The 22,639-nt window shown below is 44.0% G+C and overlaps 1 protein-coding gene across 2 annotated transcripts in view; it reads left to right on the forward strand.

Moving 5' to 3' along the window:
- Positions 1-22,639, forward strand: part of EPB41L5 (erythrocyte membrane protein band 4.1 like 5) — a 60,994-nt gene that overhangs the window by 12,743 nt on the left and 25,612 nt on the right. For both annotated transcript variants that reach the window (XR_013347495.1, XM_077830027.1), the window contains exons 3-7: positions 3,252-3,356; positions 12,520-12,562; positions 13,740-13,818; positions 19,983-20,027; positions 21,337-21,389. Coding sequence is in view for 1 of the 2 variants with exons in the window: in XM_077830027.1 (XP_077686153.1) it covers positions 3,252-3,356; positions 12,520-12,562; positions 13,740-13,818; positions 19,983-20,027; positions 21,337-21,389 (325 nt within the window). In the remaining variant the exon portion in view is untranslated. The remainder of the gene's footprint in view (positions 1-3,251; positions 3,357-12,519; positions 12,563-13,739; positions 13,819-19,982; positions 20,028-21,336; positions 21,390-22,639) is intronic.

The raw sequence follows: 22,639 nt of genomic DNA on the forward strand, positions 1-22,639 counted from the left end.
ACAGCCCCCCTCAGAACCCTCGACCCATCCAACGCCCCATGCTCTTTGTCCCGTGACCGCCCCCTCCCAGGACCCCCCGCCCCTAACGGCCCCCCCCTCAGGACCCTACCCCATCCAACCCCCCTGTACCCTGACTGCCCTGACCCCTATCCACTCCCACGCCTATCCAACCCCCGTGTCCCCTGACTGCATCCCCCGAACCTCTGCCCCCCGGGACCGACTGCCCCCTGCTCCCTTACCATGCTGCTCAGAGCAGCAGGCTGGGCAGCCGCGCCGCCTGGCTGGAGCCAGCCACGTTGCTGCGCTACCCGGCAGGAGCTCGCACTGCTGCCCAGAGTGCTGGTGGCATGGTGAGCTGAGGCTGAGGGGGAGGGGGAACAGCAGGGGAGGGGCCAGGGGCTAACCTCCCCGGCCGGGAACTCAAGCACTGGGCAGGATGTGGCCCATGGGCCATAGTTTGCCCACTTCTGTCCTAGATGGAGGTAAGGGGCTCTCATTTACCTGTTCTTTCAGCTATTAGCATTATAAAGCTTGAAACGTAGCTTGAATAGCCGTTTATAATATATAGATATTTTAATAAAAGTAAAATCTAAAATGCAGTTGTTGTGGAGCCTTTTCCTTGGCTTTAGGCCAGGCATCAGGTCCTTGGTGTGAGCTGATGACTTTTGTAACTTCACCTTTCCCAAACCTGAATTTATTTCACTTTGATCAGCCTGTCTTTCCTATTGTTTATGCTGCAGGAAACATCCACTTGTTAAGATAAAATATTAATAGCTCAATGTGTTGTTTTGGAAGAAAGAGGACCTTGGCTCAAATGTCTTAAAAGTGGAAGAAATTATTATTTTAAATAGATGAGCTCCTGTTGGTTCAAGAGTTGTAACAAAGTTGTTTGGAGAGTTTTTAATACATTTTATTTTTAATAATAATGGTTCTATTAACTGAAACTAACAGAAGAGGCTGATGGTCTGTCCCCAGTGCCTCCTCTTATACTTGATTATTGCTGTGCATATATGTGAGGTCACTTGCTGTTCCAAGTCCTCCTGGTACTTAGTAATAAGGGAGCGACAGAAGAGTATGACAGCCTGAAATCAGTGTCTAGGCCAGAGGTTCCACAAACTGAGGGGTGCACCATGCCCTTGGGGGGCCTGAGCAACATTTGGGGGGGGCGGTGGGGAGGAAGCACCACCCAGCCCTGCTTCGCTCCCAGCTCTACTGTGGCCCCAGCTCCTGGGCCCATGCCCGCCCCCAGCCTCAGCTTCTGGCCATGGCTCCTTTCCCAACCCTGCCCCCAGATGCGGCCCCAGTCTTGGGCCCTCTCTGTGTCCCCCCACTCCTGGCCCCAGGGGAAGGCGTGATCCTGAAAAGTTTGGGGACCACTGGTCTAGGCTTTTGTCATATTTGATTTAAAGCTTTCAGTATAAAATGTAGGTTTGAATCATATTGAAAGAGAGGTTTAACCCAGGACCACGGTTACAGTTTTAATTAAATGCAAAGTATTTAAAGATCAGAGTACAATAGGGTGGTAAAAAGTTTGCTTGCTCTTTTAGTATGGGATTTAGTGGTTGAAGCAGAGATGGAGGAACTTCTGAGAATAAGAATTATAGTTAGCTCTCAATATTACTTTATAAACAAAGCAAATTTTGTAGAAATCATTAGACTGTATTCAATGGCTTTTGTATCTGTGTTCAACTCATTTGACTACTTTTTTAAACAAACCTAGCCAAAAATTCTGTGATAGACTGTTTCACCTGGTAGTGAGCTTCTAGTGAGTTGGCATACAGTATGGGACAAAAGTTTGGGTTTTACTCAACTCATAACTGTGTAAACCTGTTAAGGTTGCTGAGTGCCAACAGTGTATTAAGAATCACATCAGTTGTTTACAAAACCCAACCACTTACAAGCAAGGAAATAAATAGTTAAGGACATTAAACATGTACACTGCCTGACTAATAAACATAAATAAATTTATTTCTACTTGATAAAAATAAAATATCTTTCATTACAACATAACAATCTTAACTCTGACCCATGGGTTTTCTTAGTGGATTTTTATTATCTTGATGTTGTATCTAAATATTTTCTCTTACAGGAGACTAAGTGAGAAATACTTGTTAAAATCAAGCAGTAGATAATAAAAGTTTTGATAAAGTGCTTCCTTGAGAATAGTGTTGTTAAAGGAATTTAATAGGAAAAGTGTGTAGCATTTTTATGTATATGTAAATTTGACTTGTTTGAAGCTGATCAGCTGCCACAATGCACAGAATTTTTAACGTTTGATTTTCAAATGTTTTATGTTCATACTTTGTATTTATCACAGAAACATGGTATTTATTTGGGATCAGAGATAAGGTTGCTATTCTATGATTATATATATATATATATATTTTCTGACATTTTAAGTGTATGGGTTTTATCAGTGATGTGTTATGTAAATACTTTTCAGTAGTGTCCCTTAGCAATCTTAGCTGTTTCTTTAAATAAAGACTGGCTTTTAGTATTTTTGCTGTTGGTTTTTGTGTATGCAGGTAAACGAAGATAATAGGTTTTTAAAAAAATAAATAGGATGGAGTGGCTCACCAGATTAATAAATTAAAGGAGTGAATGGTACACATTTCTGTGGACAAGCAATATATCTCTCTACTATGTATGTAAGGGTTGTGAAATCACTTGTTGGTGAGAGTGCACTGTGTTCGAGAAATGTTGCTTGATTCGCTTTGCTTTAGTCATTTGAAAGGATTTGATGACTGAGCTATCCTAGAGTATAGTCTTTGTATGATTTTGGTCCCCCGCCCCCCATCTGCTTCAAAGCTGAAGAATTATAAGAATTATATCTGGATTTCAAATAGTGGCTATTTCTATACCTGTCCTTGAAAACTGCCTGGTGCATTAGGCCGTGCCAGACGACAACCGTGTTTCCAATTTCATGGCATAAAGTGCCCTCATTGGGCATGCAGGGGACACAGAGTCGTAGGGTTCCTTGCTGAATACTTCCAAATTATTGGCATTTTGGCACTACCTACTTATAAAGACAGGTTTAAAATCTACATTTGATAAATTACAGATCATTAAATATTTTCATGTACTTGGTGCACTGTAAATGCCAGCAACTCTACAGTTGTAGGTGAGGCTGTTGCCAATTTTGTGTTTAGAAACATTTTTATGGCATACTCAATTTGTGTTTTCGTAGCCTTGAAAAGGTAAATGCAGTAACAAATACACCTGTTATATGCTAATTTATTTTGCAATTTCAGAAAAAAGCCAAGGGCCAACATCTGTTTGAACAGATCATGTATCATCTGGACCTCGTTGAAAATGACTACTTTGGACTGAGGTTCATGGATTCTGCACAAGTGGCAGTGAGTAACAGAGGCTTGTTTTTTCCAGCAACGGTCATTAAGTTTAAAACTTAATGTAACAGACCAACAGACTACCAAAAAGCAAATGTTTGTAGTTTAAATTATCTTGGATGCAAAAACTGCAGAGCATACCAAAGATTAATCAACCCCATGTTGGCCACCACAGTCCCTTACATATTCTTGTCCTTCACTTTTCTGTCCCATTCCTCTCTCTCCTTTCTGGTTTTAAAGTCAGGACAGTTGTTGCAGAAGGACTTTGATACCACAGCACTTTTGTCCAGTAATGTTCATTAACTAACGATTGCAGAGCGGAACTAGCTGGGATTGGGTTTGCCCAGTCTTTCGTTCTATAGGCAGTGATGCAGGGAGAGGCCTTTTCTGCCCGTTGCACGAGCTAGGTAGGGAATAGAGCCGGATCTCAGTAATGTAACATTTTAACCTGACCCAGGACTGACTCTTCTTGCAACAGGAGGGAAATGGTGCCCTTCTAAGATAAGGGGCTCTGTATTTAGATTTTTGAATTGCTCGGGTGTCCATCACATGTGTGACAAAGTTCCTCCTCTGCCTCGGTGGGTCCTGCGCTTATTGGCAGATTTGCTTGCCTCAGAGATTCACGGCAGCCCTCAGTTTGGCCACTCTTGCTAGTGGCTCAAACCTGCCGTCCACTCAGCTAACCTCATCACTGGCCAGCATGGGGGAAATGGAGAACAATTCCTGCAGTCTCTGTGTCCCACCTGGTGGGTCGGGGACAGGGCAGATCCCTTTCCAATTTAGACCTTCCCTTCTCGTGTTTCTCACAGACCAGGTCAACTCCTCCTGTGTCCGATCAGGAGTTGGGGGATGGGGGGGAACCTGGGCCCACCCTCTACACCGGGTTCCAGCCCAGGGCCTTGTGGATAGCAGCTGTCCACAATGTTCCCTGTATCAGCTACGTGACAGCTACAATTCCCAGGGCTACTTCCCCATTGCCTTCCCCCCAGCACCTTCTTTATCATCACTACAGGATCTTCCTCCTGAAGCCTGATCACGCTTGAATACTTCACTCCTCCAGCAGCACGCCTTCTCACTCCCTGCTCCTGATGTGCCCCCCTACTAACTGATGGGAGGTCTTTTTTCAACCAGGTGTCCTGATTAGCCTGCCTGCCATAATTGAATCTAGAAAGTTCTAAATTGACTCCAGGTGTCTTGATTAGCTTGCCTGTCTTAATTGGTTCTGGCAGGTTCCTGATTGCTCTAGCACAGCCCCTGCTCTGGTCACTGAGGGAACAGAAAACTGTTCATTCAGTGGCCAATATATTTGCCTTCTACCAGACTCCTGTATCCCACTGGTCTGGGTCTGTCACACATGTCTCTTTGGTACAGATGACCAGGTTGTCCATGCATTTCAAAATCACTTCAGATTTATTTCAAGAGTAACACACCAAAGTCAGCAGGGTAGGAATGGCAGCTACTGGTGATATAAGTAGCTGAACTGCTCTAGTTCAGTCTGCAAGATAAAGGTACTGACACTAGTCCACTGACTTCTGAAATATTTGTCAAAAGTTGAAATTTTTAGGGTCAGACGTGAACTATTTACCTTAAAATAGCATGTTAGTTGGCTTGCTGCTAAAACATGAAGTTCTCCTTGTTTCCTCCCCTGGTAGACAAGGCAACCAAACAGGCTGGCTGGCCTCTCTAGAATCTGGATGAGCTGTTCCCAAATCCCTGCATACCTTGATGGTATCCTACATAAAGCAGTCTCCATGGATCTCTCTTCACACTTAACTTGTATTGCAGAGAGGGGTTTCCTTTAGGAAAATAATCTGACCTTGAACATTTGATACTTAAGGCAAATTTCACTGCTGACATGAGTAGGCACAGTTCCACTCCAGTTCTCTGAGTGGCACCCATTTACACCAGCAGTGAGTATGGCACTTGCTCTCTTGGATTACAGAGGACAGCTGGCATTGTGGGAGAAAAGTCGGGGGTGTCTCCTTCCACCCTGGAGACTCCAGCAGAGATGGTTGGAGCAGCATCTATCTATCTGCCTGCCTGCTGCTGACTTGTCAGCAAAAACACTAGTTTGGAAGATTGCTGGAGGGCTAGTGATGGGAATTAATTTTCAGCACCTGAGGTCACCTTGGAAAAGTAGTTAAAGAAGAGGGTAGGTATGTACATGGACTGCCAACGAGAGACGTAGGCCCTCTGGCAATTTTACTAGATAAAATACACTCAATACTGAGATCCCCTTCACTATTTGTGCACTTTAAAGAAAATGTTCTCTTACTTCCCTTTTCTTATCTGCACCTGTTGCTGCTATTTATCCATATGCCATGGAGCATTTAGATGGTTACTATCCTGATACGACAGACTATTGAAACTGCTTTAAGAATTTACAAGCTGTGTACATGACGTTGTATGCTGTATTACTACACCTGCAATACAAATCTAGCCTCTTGAGATTGTTGCACTTCAATTTGCTCATAAACTGCTCCATCACACTTCTATGTTCTTTTCACCAAAACAGCGTCCTTTGTGCATGAGGGCATAGAGACAGTCTAATTGATTTCCGTGCTGTCATGTTCCCTATGAAGAGTTTCCATGTGCCAGTAGCTTTTATTAGAGCTCACAGTTTATTCAACTCCACTTGTTAAGCCATGCTGTCTGACTGTTTTTCCTACTTACCACCCCAATGTCTGATAACAGTGACTCCTCCTCAGGTGATGGGGTTGTGAGGAAGAATCTTTCCTACCCCAAAAATGGCTCATGGGTTAGTTTCCCTGGATGAGTTAGGTTCCCTGGGCGGGTATTTCCAGTCCAGGTGATTCCTGGTGAGTATTCATCTAGACTGTGTAACATGCTATCTGCAGGCAATTCAGCTTGGTTTGTTTCCTTTTTATAACTGTCATGAGCATTTACATTCACTGTTTAACGTGTTTCATTGAGACCCTCATTTATTGTAAGGCTTTTAAATACTGTAGTAAGCTTCTTATTTTGAAAAGACTAATGCCAAATGGCGAGAAGCAAACAGTTTAATCTTTCTAAAGAACTGTCTGCCTATTATGATGGCAGCTTTTCATTCAAAATGGAGCAAGTAAATTAGTGATAACACTACCCCGTTCTAGAGGTGGGGAACTGAAGTACAGAGAGATCAAGTGACTTGCCCAAGGTCCTGTAGGAAGTCTGTAGCAGAGTCAGGAATTGAATTCAGGCCTCCTGAGTCACAGTCTAGTGCGGCGTTTCTCAAATGCAGCCATCAGGGGCTTTTTATGCAGCCACAGCCTCTGGGGTGGGGGGAGCAGCAGGGGCCCCTAACCACTCTTGCTAAGATTTTGCAATCTGAGATCCAACCACTGACCTATTTTCTTCTAATAAAATTTTGCAATCCCATGTGAAGTGAAAGAATATCTTATCTTGCTCACCTGGCCTCTGTATTCATTTTTAGTCTGGTGGTTAGGAATATTTTTTTGGGCTATAAAGACAGAAGCTGTCAAAAAGGAGCATTTGTGCCGGTTTCTAGAGCATACAGGGATTGAGCCAAAGCTCATTGTGGTCAGTAGGAAGGCTACTGTTGAATTCAAGTAGCTTTAGATCAATTCAGCGTCAAACGGTATAACCCACCCTAGAGGTGTGGAAAATAAAGATGACATGAGACTTATTAGGCTAATTAGCTTATCCTTCAATAATGTAGAAAACATAGTCTGTAACAAGAAGGAAGTACTGAACTTTAAACTGTGGCAAACTTATAACCTCACTTTAATGTACAGAGAGCATTATGGAGTCAAATGCTACATAAGTTTAATTCATTGTAGAATATACTGTTTTTGTTATACTCAAGCAAATACTTCAGCTATGGTAGTTCTTAATGCTGAACATAACCTGCATAGCATTGTCTAAATTACAGAGCTATTCCACATAGCAAGAGAAAAGCTATTACTTTTTGTCAAACAAGATTTATTCTTACCACTTTGTTTAAAAAGCTGCTATTCCTATTTATTTACAAAAAGAAAAGGAGGACTTGTGGCACCTTAGAGACTAACAAATTTATTTGAGCATAAGCTTTCATGAGCTACGGATGAAGTGAGCTGTAGCTCACGAAAGCTTATGCTCAAATAAATTTGTTAGTCTCTAAGGTGCCACAAGTCCTTCTTTTCTTTTTTGCGGATACAGACTAACATGCAACCTATTTATTTATTTTATTTTTTGCGGATACAGACTAACATGCAACCTATTTATTTATCTGAAACCTATTTATTTAGTCTCCCTTTCTGAAGTGATCAACTCTAAATTGTTTTAAGAATAACTTTTAGCTCTTTTTGTTTGTTCAGTATGCAGTTTTCATTGTTCATTAGTGATTCATTCTTCATTGTGACTGTTAGATTTGGATAAAGGTACTAGAGCGTGTAGAATAAACTCTCATCAAAATGTAAACTTTTTTGGCAGCCCCATTTGCATTCCATCTGAATCACTTGAAATAAATGTAGCCTTCTCTCTTTTAAAAAGTCCCTCCAAGGCTTCCAATGGTAAAAGCTGTTCTGTTTCCCCTTCCCCTTCCCCATGGTCCCCTCCCCCGTTACCCATTCAAGCTGAACTCCTGGAGGCATTGGTGTTAGGAGCTGAGTCAAGTAAAGTGCTATCAGTGCCTGTCTCCGGCCTTTTAACTGCCTACCACTGGAATGTGGAGGAGATGAAAGAAAACAGACTGGAGATTAAACAGATGTGCACACAGTCCTGCGGTCTGAAAATGGCCTTCCTCCCCTCCCATCCCCATCTTACCTTCTGTGAAGTATCTGAATCACCAGGCCCCTGGGGGAGCAGTGTGACCCATAGTTCTACCAGAGGAGCACTGCTGATTTATGACACTCAACTGTATTGGCAGCAAGGAGACATCTGAGATCAGCTGATCGAGATGCCTCTTTAAGCATCACATTCCAGCCAAAACATGGTGTGCATGGTACTTTGTTCCAGCCGTTCAGCCAGTGTAGTTCTCTTCTAGGATAATGCAACATCTGTTACCTGCCCATGTCACACATTTTGGACAGATCATGCCCCTCTGATATGGGTCTGTGTGGTCCATCGTGTGTTGGGCCCAGCTCTGTCATTGGCCCATGGTACAACCTCTGCAGTACCAGGTGTACGGCTGCACGATTCCTTCTGGGCACACTGCATGTGTGCCTGTGCCCAGGCTTCTTTCTTACCTGTGGATGTGCAAGTTTTTCTCCTATGTGGTCTAATGTGCTAACATAAAATAAGTCATGATTTTTCCCTCTGAGAATTAACTGGTATCTAGCTTATCATAGAATATCAGGGTTGGAAGGGACCTCAGGAGGTCATCTAGTCCAACCCCCTGCTCAAAGCAGGACTAATCCCCAACTAAATCATCCCAGCCAGAGCTTTGTCAAGCCTGACCTTAAAAACCTCAAAGAAAGGAGATTCCACCACCTCCCTAGGTAACGCATTCCAGTGCTTCACCATCCTCCTAGTGAAAAAGTTTTTCCTAATATCCAACCTAAACCTCCCCCACTGCAACTTGAGACCATTACTCCTCATTCTGTCATCTGCTACCACTGAGAACAGTCTAGATCCACCCTCTTTGGAACCTCCTTTCAGGTAGTTGAAAGCAGCTATCAAATCCCCCCTCATTCTTCTCTTCTGCAGGCTAAACAATCCCAGTTCCCTTAGCCTCTCCTCATAAGTCATGTGTTCCAGTCCCCTAATCATTTTTGTTGCCCTCCGCTGGATGCTTTCCAATTTTTCCACATCATTTTCTATAGTGTGGGGCCCAAAACTGGACACAGTATTCCAGATGAGGCTTCACCAATGTCGAATAGAGGGTAACAATCACATCCCTCGATCTGCTGGCAGTTCCCCTACTTATACATCCCAAAATGCCATTGGCCTTCTTGGCAACAAGGGCACGCTATTGACTCATATCCAGCTTCTCGTCCACTGTAACCCCTAGGTCCTTTTCTGCAGAACTGCTGCCGAGCCATTCGGTCCCTAGTCTGTAGCGGTGCATGGGGTTCTTCCTTCCTAAATGCAGGACTCTGCACTTGTCCTTGTTGAACCTCATCAGATTTCTTTTGGCCCAATCCTCTAATTTGTCTAGGGCCCTCTGTATCCTATCCCTACCTTCCAGCGTATCTTACGCTCCTCCCAGTTTAGTGTCATCTGCAAACTTGCTGAGGGTGCAGTCCATGCCATCCTCCAGATCATTAATGAAGATATTGAACAAAACCGTCCCCAGGACCGACCTTTGGGGTACTCCACTTGATACCAGCTGCCAACTTGACGTGGAGCCATTGATCACTACCCGTTGAGCCCGACGATCTAGCCAGCTTTCTGTCCACCTTATAGTCCATTCATCCAGCTCATACTTCTTTTACTTGCTGGCAAGAATACTGTGGGAGACCATGTCAAAAGCTTTCCTCAAGTCAAGGAACAACACGTCCACCGCTTTCCCCTCATCCACAGAGCCAGTTATCTCGTCATAGAAGGCAGTTAGGTTAGTCAGGCATGACTTGCCCTTGGTAAATCCATGCTGACTATTCCTGATCACTTTCCTCTCCTGTAAGTGCTTCAGAATTGATTCCTTGAGGACCTGCTCCATGATTTTTCCAGGGACTGAGGTGAGGCTGACTGGCTTGTAGTTCCCAGGATTCTTCTTCTTCTTCTTTCTTTTTTTAAAGATGGGCACTACATTAGCCTTTTTCCAGTCATCCGGGACCTCCCCCAATCGCCATGAGTTTTCAAAGATAATGGCCAATGGCTCTGCAATCACATCCGCCAACTCCTTTAGCACTCTCAGATACAGCGCATCCGGCCCCATGGACTTGTGCTCGTCCAGCTTTTCTAAATAGTCCCGAACCACTTCTTTCTTCACAGAGGGCTGGTCACCTCCTCCCCATGCTGTGCTGTCCAGTGCAGTAGTCTGGGAGCTGACCTTGTTCGTGAAGACGGAGCCAAAAAAAGCATTGAGTACGTTAGCTTTTTCCGCATCCTCTGTCACTAGGTTGCCTCCCTCATTCAGTAAGGGGCCCACGCTTTCCTTGACTTTCTTCTTGTTGCTAACGTACCTGAAGAAACCCTTCTTGTTACTCTTAACATCTCTTGCTAGCTGCAACTCCAAGTGTGATTTGGCCTTCCTGATTTCACTCCTGCATTCCCAAGCAATATTTTTATACTCCTCCTTAGTCATTTGTCCAATCTTCCACTTCTTGTAAGCCTCTTTTTTGTGTTTAAGATCAGCAAGGATTTCACTGTTAAGCCAAGCTGATCGCCTGCCATATTTACTATTCTTTCTACACATCAGGATGGTTTGTTCCTGTAACCTCAATAAGGATTCTTTAAAATACAGCCAGCTCTCCTGGCCTCCTTTCCCCCTCATGTTGTTCTCCCAGGGGATCCTGCCCATCAGTTTCCTGAGGGAGTCAAAGTCTGCTTTTCTGAAGTCCAGGGTCTGTATTCTGTTGTTCTCCTTTCTTCCCTGTGTCAGGATCCTGAACTTGACCATCTCATGGTCACTGCCTCCCAGGTTCCCGTCCACTTTAGCTTCCCCTACTAATTCTTCCCAGTTTGTGAGCAGCGGTCAAGAAGAGCTCTGCCCCTTGTTGGTTCCTCCAGCACTTGCACCAGGAACTTGTCCCCTACACTTTCCAAAAACTTCCTGGATTGTCTGTGCACTGCTGTATTGCTCTCCCAGCAGATATCAGGGTGATTGAAGTCTCCCATGAGAACCAGCGCCTGCAATCTAGTAACTTCCTTTAGTTGCCAAAAGAAAGCCTCATCCCCCTGGTCCGGTGATCAATAGCAGACTCCCACCACGACATCACCCTTGTTACTCACACTTCTAAACTCAATCCAGAGACTCTCAGATTTTTCTGCAGTTTCATACCGGAGCTCTGAGCAGTCATACTGCTCTCTTACATGCAATGCAACTCCCCCACCTTTTCTGCCCTGCCTGTCCTTCCTGAACAGTTTATATCCATCCATGCCAGTACTCCAGTCATGTGAGGTATCCCACCAAGTCTCTGTTGTTCCAATCACATCATAATTCCTTGACTGTACCAGGACTTCCAGTTCTCCCTGTTTGTTTCCCAGGCTTCTTGCATTTGTGTATAGGCACTTAAGATAACTCGCTGATCGTCCCTCTTTCTCAGTATGAGGCAGGAGCCCTCCCCTCTCACGCTCTCCTGCTCGTGCTTCCTCCCGGTATCCCACTTCCCCACTTACTTCAAGGCTTTGGTCTCCTTCCCCCGGTGAACCTAGTTTACAGCCCTCCTCACTAGGTTAGCCAGCCTGCTCACGAAGGTACTCTTCATTAGCTTCATTATCTTATAACCAAGATAATTGAAATGATGTGGTATTTTCTACTCCCATTTTTTTTGCACCACTAAAACTTTATGATCTCATTTTCAGCATTTTAAAAAGTTAGTTATAAGTATTTTTCAGTAAAATCAGGATTTCCTCTTAAGGTAAAGGCCCCATGTACATTCATTAATAAATAACACCAAGGCTTCGTCTAACCACGTATTCCTAGAGGAAATGTTTGTGAGGGAGAAAAATAATTCCTTCATTATTTTTCCCTTCCCAAAAGTGTAGAATACAAACTGAGGCAGGTATCAGACATTGAAATCCTCATTTAATGCGATGTGAATTTATCTCACACTGTCTGTGCTCCTGAAGGAACTGATTTGTTCTCCTGGAAGCATGTGGTATCATTAACATGGATTGTTTGTGTATCAGTACTCCAGACAGATAAATGCTCTGTTGAGCACTGACTTCTACATGTTGTATTGCTGCATGGATGCTGTCTGCTGTAATCACTTGAAACTAATTCTGTGTCTTGATCATTTTCACTTGAAATAAACTCTATTCTAATGCACTATGATGTGGTGCTTCTGTGTTCACATATCCCCTTAAGGAGTCTGCTCTGTGACACACTTTTTGTATGGGTTAACCCATGTTATTTAGAATAAAATGCTTTGGTAAGCAGACTGGGGCGTTAGCCATAAAGGATTCAGATTAGGCTTTGTTTTAGTGGGACTGCTCGCCATTTTAAGACAGTCCTTCCTAATGTATGGCTAACCTTTGTGACTTGGTTTACATCTGTGTTTCTTTTTGTAAAGATTTCTCCTTACCTTATGATAAAACAATTTCAACTCAAGGATTCTGTGTCTTTCAGCATTGGTTGGACAACACAAAGAGCATTAAAAAACAAGTTAAAAGTAAGTGTCCTTTTAAATTTCTTTTTTCATCCAATCAAGTAGCAATATAGATTGTGGGGACATGTAGTCTTGTGTATTTGCAACACTAGAAGTCATCCTGCCAGGAATAGGCAGTGTCCTAAAAGGAGCGATGTGGTGACAAAATCTTGATACGTGCCTAGTGGTGACTTAACACTCCATGGTTCCTGTTACTTAATGCAATATATTTTCCTTAATGCTGGAGGATCATTAAATATGAAATGATTTATTTAGCATCATAGCTTTACAGTTTCTTCAGCAGATGTAGAGCCTTGTCCTCACTAAATGAAAAACTGTCTCAGAGCCCCCTCTGCTTGGTGGGTTGTAGAATGCCCTAATCCGTGTGTGGTCTGCCTATCAAATCACCACAGATGGCATAAAGTTTGGTAGCAGCTTATTGGATAGATTCAGTGATAATCTATCACTGGATAATTTTGGATATGTTAGTATGTCAATCTTGGCTGACTATGTTCAGCAGCTTCTTCACTGCAACTGTACAGTCTTTAGGGTCTTGCGATGCTACTTTAATAAAATGTAAATCTTGGAAGGGATGTCAGAGAAAAGGATCCTAGTTTCAATGCACAAATCCATCTAGAGCTCTGCAGTTTCAAAGAACCGTTAATCCATTCTTTGTCTGGATTAACTCTCTGCCTTCAAGAAAGATGATGCTCCCAAAGAGGGACTGTTCACCCCCACCAAATTGGGTCTAAAACTCTGTGGAATATGGTGGCATAACCTGTCAACAGCAGGTACTCCCCAGAGCTCTGCAAGTGTTTTACATAGGACAGCAGAGTTTCTAAGAATTTGGCTGAGTGCAGAGCCAAAATCCATGACTTTCTAAATGATGAATAGAGTGCTTAAATATTGGGATTAACCTAGATTTGTCTGTTCTTGGCAAGACCAATCAACTTAATGGTTTAAGACGGCTGGGTTGACTTGTAATATGTAAAACAAACTATTTTGTGTGTATGTTAGTGTGTGATTTAAAAAAAAGAAAATCTCATGTCACAAGGGAATTCTTTTCTCAGACACCTTATGCTGGGTCAAAACCATTGATAGGTAGACTTCTGGTATATATGCTTCTGTTCTATAACAAATTCGGACCTTTCCCAGGTAATATCCTGTTGTTATCAATTTCTTCAATTCATTTACTTTGCAGTTGGCCCTCCATACTGTCTGCATCTTCGTGTAAAATTTTACTCCTCTGAGCCTAACAATCTCCGTGAAGAGTTAACAAGGTAACTTGAGTGTGATCTACACAATTGTATAAAGAAAAGGAGTACTTGTGGCACCTTAGAGACTAACCAATTTATTTGAGCATAAGCTTTTGTGAGCTACAGCTTATGTTTATGTTCTGGGATATATTAGCATGAGAAAGGGAACTGTGGAGGGAGAAGTGAATAGGGCCATGCTGAAGGGTCAGGTGGGGAATGGAAGATTGCAACCCTGGAGTATTGGCCCCCCTGCCGGATAGAGCCCCCTCCATTTCCCTGTCCAGGCTTTGTTCAGTAGAGGAAGCAGATTGGGCTGTGTGCCCTGGGGCCACTCTGAACAGCCGAATCAGGAGGAGGCTCTGTGTGGCTGAGGGTTCAGTACTTCTGAGGTGCATCCTTCAACTCCCTGCTTGCAGAGTCCCCACTGGCCTCCCCAGTGGAGAATGGTAACTGCTGATTGGTGGCTGCTGCAGCAGTGGGGGAGTGAGACAGGGGAGGGGACACTGGTCCTCACAGCTGGAACCGCCCACACAGTGCCCCATTCACTTCTCCTGCCTGACAGAGCCCCCTCTGACCTGACCCATCAGCACAGCCCATCAGGTCTTGACGTCCCCCTGATAATCCAAGGGAGCACTCTCCTTAGTTTGGGAACCTCTAAACTAGATGACCCCTTGGGATTCCTTCGAAGCCTGCAGCTCTATGAATAGAGCTGTTTGGCTGCTGTTGGGATTTTTTGGATTCTGTGTCCATTGTCTTTTTTCCCCAATATTCATTGAATACATTATTTGACACGTGGGGGGGTTGCCTTATTTAATAAGCTCTTCTAATAGGGTGGCCATAGGTTCTGAGCCAGTGGGATAGTGGGCAGCTTACGTTTTGTCCCACTCCTGACTTCAGTCTCTTATCAGTTGTGGTTAATTTAAAGCCATGTGATATCTAGCTATGTTTTTGGACAGAAAAACATTAAAATGCATTTGTAACTGTGAATTTCTCTCTGGTATAAGTGAACTCAGTTAGGCCCCATCATTTGCAGGATCCATGCAAAGCATAAGCAAATTGAAGAAGATTATTTCACCATCGTACTGAGATGTGAGTCCACAGTAGTACGCATGCAGGATTTAAGTCATGGCTAAACCTGGGTTTCAATCAGAAAAGAGCTTGTTGGAATCCCTGGGTAGTCCTGCTTTTCATCTGGTACTAACCTACGTATATATCTAGACACCACAAGATTGCTTTGTGTATATATGCTTTGTGACTTAACACCCCAGGGTTCCTGTTACTTAATTCAGTATATTTTCCTTAATGCTGGAGGATCATTAAATATGAAATGATATATTTAGCATCATAGCCTTACAGTTATATATACACCAGAAGGGTCATTGATGTTCTCAGCTGAGTTCAGAAAAAGGGCAAAACTTACCAGGTTTGGACAACAGAGATTATTTGTAGAAGGCAATTCTGCTTCTGCAGAGTGGATCAGTGCTATTAGTGGAGAAACTGTCTTGGCAAGAGTGGTCAATTCTTTCTTGTGTTCTCCTATTCCCATTAATTGTAAACATTGCAGATCCTCTGTTACTCATAAGCAAGGCAAAGGTGCATTGTTAGCTCAAGTAAGTGTCAGTGTGGATATCAGTTTAAATGCATGTTTGCCTCTTGCACGTGAGATTAGAGCTTTTTTTTTTTTGTAATAGCAGCATCTGGGGCAGCTCATGCACCTTGTGCTGCTTTGCGCTCCTATACCAGGGCATAAAGGACAGGGTGGCCACAAGGCTCCCGCAGTTCCCCCTTACTTCCCATGGCAGCAACACCGAACCTGAAAACTGTCCTACCTGCTAGTTCTCAGCTCAGGCTAAATGTCTACAAATCTTTGAAAAAAATCTTCATAATTACTTCTGATCTTCTGTATCTGCCACCATGAGCAGTCTCCATCTGTCTGAACTGAACTTGGCCAACCAGAGCCTCCTGAACAGGGATCCTTAGCATAGTGAACTCAAAACCTGTGGGCTTTAAGCCCCGCGATGAACTAATTACCATCCTGCGATGAACTAATTACCCAGAAAGATAAGCACAGCTGGTGACTCTTCTTTTTGGAAGAATTTCATATACTGAGCAGATGCTCGGTCTGCTTCTCGTTCTTCATCAGAATATGTAAGTCATAAGATGGGAAGCTAACGTTCCATTAAGGTCTCATCAGACTAAGAGGAGACAAGTTCTAAGAATTCTACTGGCAGACAAACCAGTTTCATCTGCTGCCCCATCTAGCATACGAGCAATGCCTGAGATTGGTGCAGAGAAGACAGCACCAAGGAATGACCCAGCACCAACACCTCTGGTCTCAGTCTTGTACACAGAAGTGCCACTCCAAATACTGAGGCAGAGACTCCAGACAGAGCTCAGTGTTTTCCAAGAAGGACAGATGCCATAAAGCCTCTGGAGATAAATCCACCGTGCCCTACGTGACATCTAGGGTTGAGGAGAAGGAGCACCATATGATTTGGCCAATTCCTCCAGCAGTGACCCGATTCCGGTGATGCATCCATCAGCATCAACAGACTGAGGAGGATGAGCTGGGAGGAGAAGCAAGATCATTGTCGATACCAAGACGCTGACTTGCACCAGTACAGACTCCAGTATTGAAAGCACCATACTCTTCAGTGCTGTCCCTGGAGGAGGTCGGCTCTTCACCATCACTGGGGCACACATACCCTCCATCTTCCAGTAGAGAGACTTCTTCTCTGAGGTCAGTGGTTAACACTTCAGATAGTTCTGCCAGCTTACCCTACAGGGCTCAGCTTCCACCAGCTCGTCAGGAATAGCTCTGGATTGGCCATTATCCAACAAGCGAGCCGTACTTCTATGGCATTCCACCATTGCCCTATCGGGGTACCAGGCCTGCCATCTCAGGCATTGAGAAGCTCATCTCCACTCCTCTTGAAAAAGAGGAAGAGGGCATTCCTCATCAGCATCCTTGGCCAGAGTACCAGAAAGAGCCGTATCCAGGGACACCGCAGTACCAACGCCGTGTACTGTCATCAAAGGACTAGTCAAACTTGTCACCTCATGAAGCTGTATTTTCAGCAGCAGGACCAGCACCAGATGACTAAAAAAGTATTCCGGAAGTTCCTTTTGATGATTGTACAAACTTTGGAGATCAAGACTTCGAAGTTCAAGACTTCAGTCATATCGGAGAAAATCCACAAGATACCTTGTGCAGCAGTTCAGCCAGTATTGCCTTCCCTATAAATGAGGCACTGCTTGGCCCTGCCAAAGTCACTGTGGCAGATACTGGCCACAATAATGCCCATTCTGAAATGAGTCACGAAGAGATATTGAGTACCTCCTATGGGGTTTGAGTGCTCCTAGGCTCTCCTCACCCACTCTCCTTAGTTGCGGTACAAGAAAAGATGAAGTCCAGTAAGAGGTACCCCAGAGGACACCAAAAGGCTCAGCTTATTTGGGAGAAAGTTGTACTTTGCTGCACACAGCTGTTGGTGGCTAATTGCTAATCCTTACTGGCCAAATATGGTTTTCTAACATGGGACAGAGTGATAGCAAGGAAGGGTATCACAGACCGGTGGACCCACTGGTGGACACACACCAGGCTTCTGCAGTTGGACCCATGTACTGGATCTGTGTGCTTCTAAACCACCATGAGTCTAGATAGATACCAGCCACAATCCCTGGCCTCTTGTGCACATGTCATGGTCTCTCTCACTCTCTTGGGAATGGGATCCAATGGTCCAGATCAGACAGGACAAGGCTATGATCGTGTTGGTAGCCTCATGCTGGCCAAGACAGTTTGGCTGTTGGGCATACTGCAGATGTCCTCGTGTCCGCCCTTCCCCGCCCCATACACCTTCTGACCTGCTTGCACATAATATCTCAGAACAGTGGTGAAATTCTGCACCTAGATCTGCAGTCATTGCAGTGATGTTTTGGATGTAGGCTGGTTGAGCACTCCTGACAGAGTGCTCCCTACAGGCTCAGGAGATTCTTGTACGAAGCAGGAAGCTTCCCACTAGGAAGACTTACTCCTCCAAATGGAAATTTTTTCCATATGGGCTGCCCAAAACCAGATAGCCCAAGTGGAGGCCCCAAGACTGACGATCCTTGACTACATGCTGCACCAGAAGCAGGTTGGACTAGCATTTAACATTTTCTAAGTTCACCTGGCAGGAATATCGGAGTATCACAGTTCAGTACAGTCATACTCAATCTTCTCAAATCTGACAGTATCAAAATTCCTGAGTGACCTCCTTCATGCGTATCTTCTGGTTAGAGACCTAACTCCCACATGGGACCTCAACTCGCAGACCCTCCCTTTGAAACATCGTTGGAGTGTTCACTACACCACCTGACCATCAAAATGGTCTTTTTTTTTTTATGGACATCACTTCAGCCATAAGGGCTTGGAGCTCACTGACTCAGAGCTGAAGTACCTTACACATCCTTCCATAGGGACATGGTGGTGTTGAAACCATGCACAGCCCAGACAGATGCTGCTATTTTAACAATACCTCTCCAGTCTTTCACACGTGAGGCTTATGCACACCTACAGTGGGATCCACACTAACTACAGTACCTAGAAGAACCACAGTTATTTTACGAAGAAAAGGAGTACTTGTGGCACCTTAGACACCTAACAAATTTATTTGAGCATAAGCTTTCGTGAGCTACAGCTCACTTCATCGGATGCATTCAATGGAAAATACAATGGAGAGATTTATATACACAGAGAACACGAAAACAATGGGTGTTACCATACACACTGTAACGAGAGTGATCAGGTAAGGTAAGCTATTACCAGCAAGGGGGGGTGGGGCGTGGGAGGGAAACCTTTTGTAGTGATAATCAAGTGGGCCATTTCCAGGAGTTGACAAGAACAGTAGGGGGAGAAATAAACAAGGGGAAATAGTTTTACTTTGTGTAATGACCTATCCACTCCCAGTCTCTGTTCAAGCCTAAGTTAATTGTATCCAGTTTGCAAATTAATTCCAATTCAGCAGTCTCTCATTGGATTCTGTTTTTGAAGTTTTTTTGTTGAAGAATTGCCACTTTTAGGTCTGTAATCGAGTGATCAAAGAGATTGAAGTGTTCTCCGACTGGTTTTTGAACGTTATAATTCTTGACGTCTGATTTGTGTCCATTTATTCTTTTATGTAGAGACTATCCAGTTTGGCCAACGTACATGGCAAAGGGGATAGGTCATTACACAAAGTAAAACTATTTCCCCTTGTTTATTTCTCCCCCTACTGTTCTTGTCAACTGCTGGAAATGGCCCACCTTGATTATCACTACAAAAGGTCCCCGTCCCCTCCGCTCTCCTACTGGTCATAGCTCTCGTTACAGTGTGTATGGTAACACCCATTGTTTCATGTTCTCTGTGTATATAAATCTCCCCACTGTATTTTCCACTGAATGCATCCAATGAAGTGAGCTGTAGCTCACGAAAGCTTATGCTCAAATAAATTGGTTAGTCTCTAAGGTGCCATAAGTACTCCTTTTCTTTTTGCGGATACAGGCTAACACGGCTGCTACTCTGAAACCAGTTATCGTAGGGTAAGTGACATTTCTTTCATGGAGCTTCTTCGGGCATCCCCACCAGAAGAAGAATAAAAGGGTAATGCTGTTTTTCACTGCCAGGTGTACTAGTCCCCCCTTCCTTCCCAATCCAAAGGAAGAGCAGTCTGTAAGCTAAGATTTTCTGCAGGGCCTTGCTATGGAGAGCAAGGTGGTAACACGAGACTTTATTTTCTTCCAGTTCCACTCTCCTGTGGCCAGTTTTCAGGATGGGATCTAGGCAAAGGCACTTTTGAGAAAAAATTTAGACATTCATGCTTTTGAATGAATGGTGGTGCCGACCGTCACATGGTGCATTACTGAGTCCTGATGGGGCAAGAGCGAGAAACGAGCAGGACTAATCCTGCAGCATCTTCCTCTTTCTCCTTTAGGTCCTTGATCCGAATTCATATAAGTCATCATTTGGGTTTTTCTTCGTTTGCACTGTGCTCAGTCTATGCAAGCCCATACTGAGAGGCCTTGAAAGATCAGTGTGCAGCATCTTAAATCTAAGTTGCACCTTATTGAGTTCTTAAATGTCAGGTTATAGCTCCTTCTGTCCAGCTGCTGACTGGCATTAGAACTGCTAGCTCTAATTGATTATTTTGTCCTTTCTTTTACCTTCATAGGTATTTATTTGTTCTTCAGCTAAAACAGGATATTCTCAGTGGAAAGTAAGTACTATTAGTATTCCTCCTGGGGGAATTCTGTGCCAAAAAAATAATAATTCTGCGCACAATATTTTAAAATTCTGCGTCTTTTATTTGTCAAAATAACGCAATATAATCACTCCGATTTCAATTATTTTGGTAGTTTATTTAAACTACAATACTATGAATGGAGAATGGGAGTAGGGAGCAATGGAGGAAATCCCCAATACCCCTTGCCAAATAGTAATGTAGCTAGATTTGACCCTTTATTTCTAGTTATTAGTCAACAAATATGCAGTCATATATGCTCAGTGTTCCATCATAGGCAACTGAAGAGCAAGTGAGGGCTGGGAAATCAAACTCACAAGTTATATTGGCTACTGACTATCTCCAGAAAGGTCAGTAGCAAACAGTTCATGGAGCACATTTTGATAGGAATTTTTTTCAGTCCAAAAATTTAGACCAGTTCTAATCACAAAAGCACCCTAAGCATTTATAAGGCCATACCGTCCTTTACACCCTTCTGGCAATGTGAAGGAGCCTTAAAATGTTTACACCTGTTTTATACTCATGGGGGAATTGACAAAGACAATGGAAAACAATTCACTAAGCAAGCATGCTACTACATTCTGCTCTGCCTGAGGGGACAGAGCCTGCCCCATGCCTACCTCCTCAGAAACACCCTGAAGCCCTGCCCCTCCACGCCAAGTGTGCTGAAGTAGTGAGCAAGAGGGACACTGTGTGTGTGTGTCTCTCTCTCTCTTTCTCTCACTTGCGCACTGCCCAGCCCCTCTCCCCGGCGGTGATTTACATCTCTACCAGCTGCTCTGGGCCCCCGAGCCAACCTGCCTATGGTGCCGGGGAAGGGGTGCATGACCGCTCTTGCAGCTTCCCTTTGCTTTCCCAACAGAAGTCATTTTTCTGTGGGGAAGCAAAGAAATCTGCAGGGGGCCACGAATTCTGCGCATGCGCAGAGATGCACAATTCCCCCAGGAGTATAGTATGTTTGCTACATTGAGTCTCTCAGGCAATTACAGTGTGTTTAACATGAGATTTAACAACACAGTTTCTTAGGAAAACTAGGAACCCCAGCATTCAGTTTGACAAGAATATATTTTTCTCTTGATACCTTCTGTGTGTATGCAAATGTGTATTCTTGGTGTGCTGGCTCAAAGAGTCAAATTAGTGTAGCCTGGATATTATAGTACTTATCTCAAGCATCAAATTCACTGGAACGAACCGCATCTCAGCTCTCAAATGCTTGAGAGTTGTCTCCTCTTTGCGAACACAGTCACGCAAAGGTTTATCTAATGAGCCATTTTTCCTGTGGCAGGTTGGAATGCCCGTTTGACACAGCGGTCCAGCTGGCAGCTTATACCTTACAAGGTGAGTGGGGTGGGGGAAATGACTGTGTAGACTCTTCCTTGTAGTCTTGCATCCTCCTCTCTCTGCCACTGTAGTGCAAAGATAAGTATCTTGGCCAGGGCTTGGTAATCCTAAAGCTGAAAAACCTACTTTCCTTGCCTGTTAATTTGTCAGCATATATTACAAAGTGCTTTGCCACATCAGGGAAGGGTGAAAGGAGCTTTTGAAGAAACACATTTTAGCCAAGGAAATGAATTGGCACCAGGCACTTTGCAGAGTGCAATATGAACTGTACGTGTTAGTTTTCATTTTCCACTAAAACGTTTTTTCCTCAGACTTGTAAGAGTGTCCACTTTCAGACTAACAGTTCACTGTGCACTCAGCTTGAACTGCCCTTGTACAGGAACAGGGCTGTCCCTCTGGTGTCTCAGTGCAGTCAATTCCTCAGGTTCCATCCTTGGTCTAATGGAATCATGCACCAAACTACAGTGGTTCCAAACAGGGGGTTTGTTTACACACACATTGCACTGGTTTAACTAAAGGTGTGATGTTGCACCAGTCTCATTAAACCAATGCAGTTTTGTGTATGGACACTCCACATTGGTTTACACTTGAATCATGTGGATTTAGCTCACACCAGTACAACTTCTATGTGGACCAGGCCGCTGTCTGCTTCCTTCCACTTTCAGTTGAGTTGACAGTTCTGGGGATGATGGGATCCACACAGAAATGGAAGGCTATAGTTTTTGTTTGTTTTACTGGTGCAAAGGGAATTGTGCAGTGAAATTCTTTTCAGTTATGTGATCTGTGTTTAATGTACCATAGACCGCTCTGGAAAAATGTCCCTCTCTATATACTCCATATACCTTATAAAACCTATTTGGTATCATGCTTATTCTTGCTGTGATTCGTAAAGAAGACTAAGTCAATCCCTAAAATTTTTTATTCTCCTAGGTATTTTATAAAAGATCTGCTCAGCTTAAATATGAATAGTGCTGTAGATCAGTGGTTCTCAAAATGCAGGTTGGGACCCCAAAGTAGGTTGTGACCCTGTTTTAATAGGGTCGCTAGGGCTGGCATTAGACTGGCTGGAGCCCGGAGCCAAAGCTGAAGCCCTAGCCCCACCGCCCAGAGCCAAAGCATGAGCCCCACCACCGAGGGCTCAGGCTTCAGCTTCAGCCCTGGGCAACGGGGCTCAGGTTGCAGGCCCCCTGCCCAGAGATGAAGCCCCTGGGCTTTGGCTTTGGCTTCCCGCCCAGGGCAGTGGGGCT

This window comes from Eretmochelys imbricata, chromosome 11, assembly GCF_965152235.1.
Source record: "Eretmochelys imbricata isolate rEreImb1 chromosome 11, rEreImb1.hap1, whole genome shotgun sequence".
Lineage (NCBI taxonomy): Eukaryota > Metazoa > Chordata > Testudines > Cheloniidae > Eretmochelys > Eretmochelys imbricata.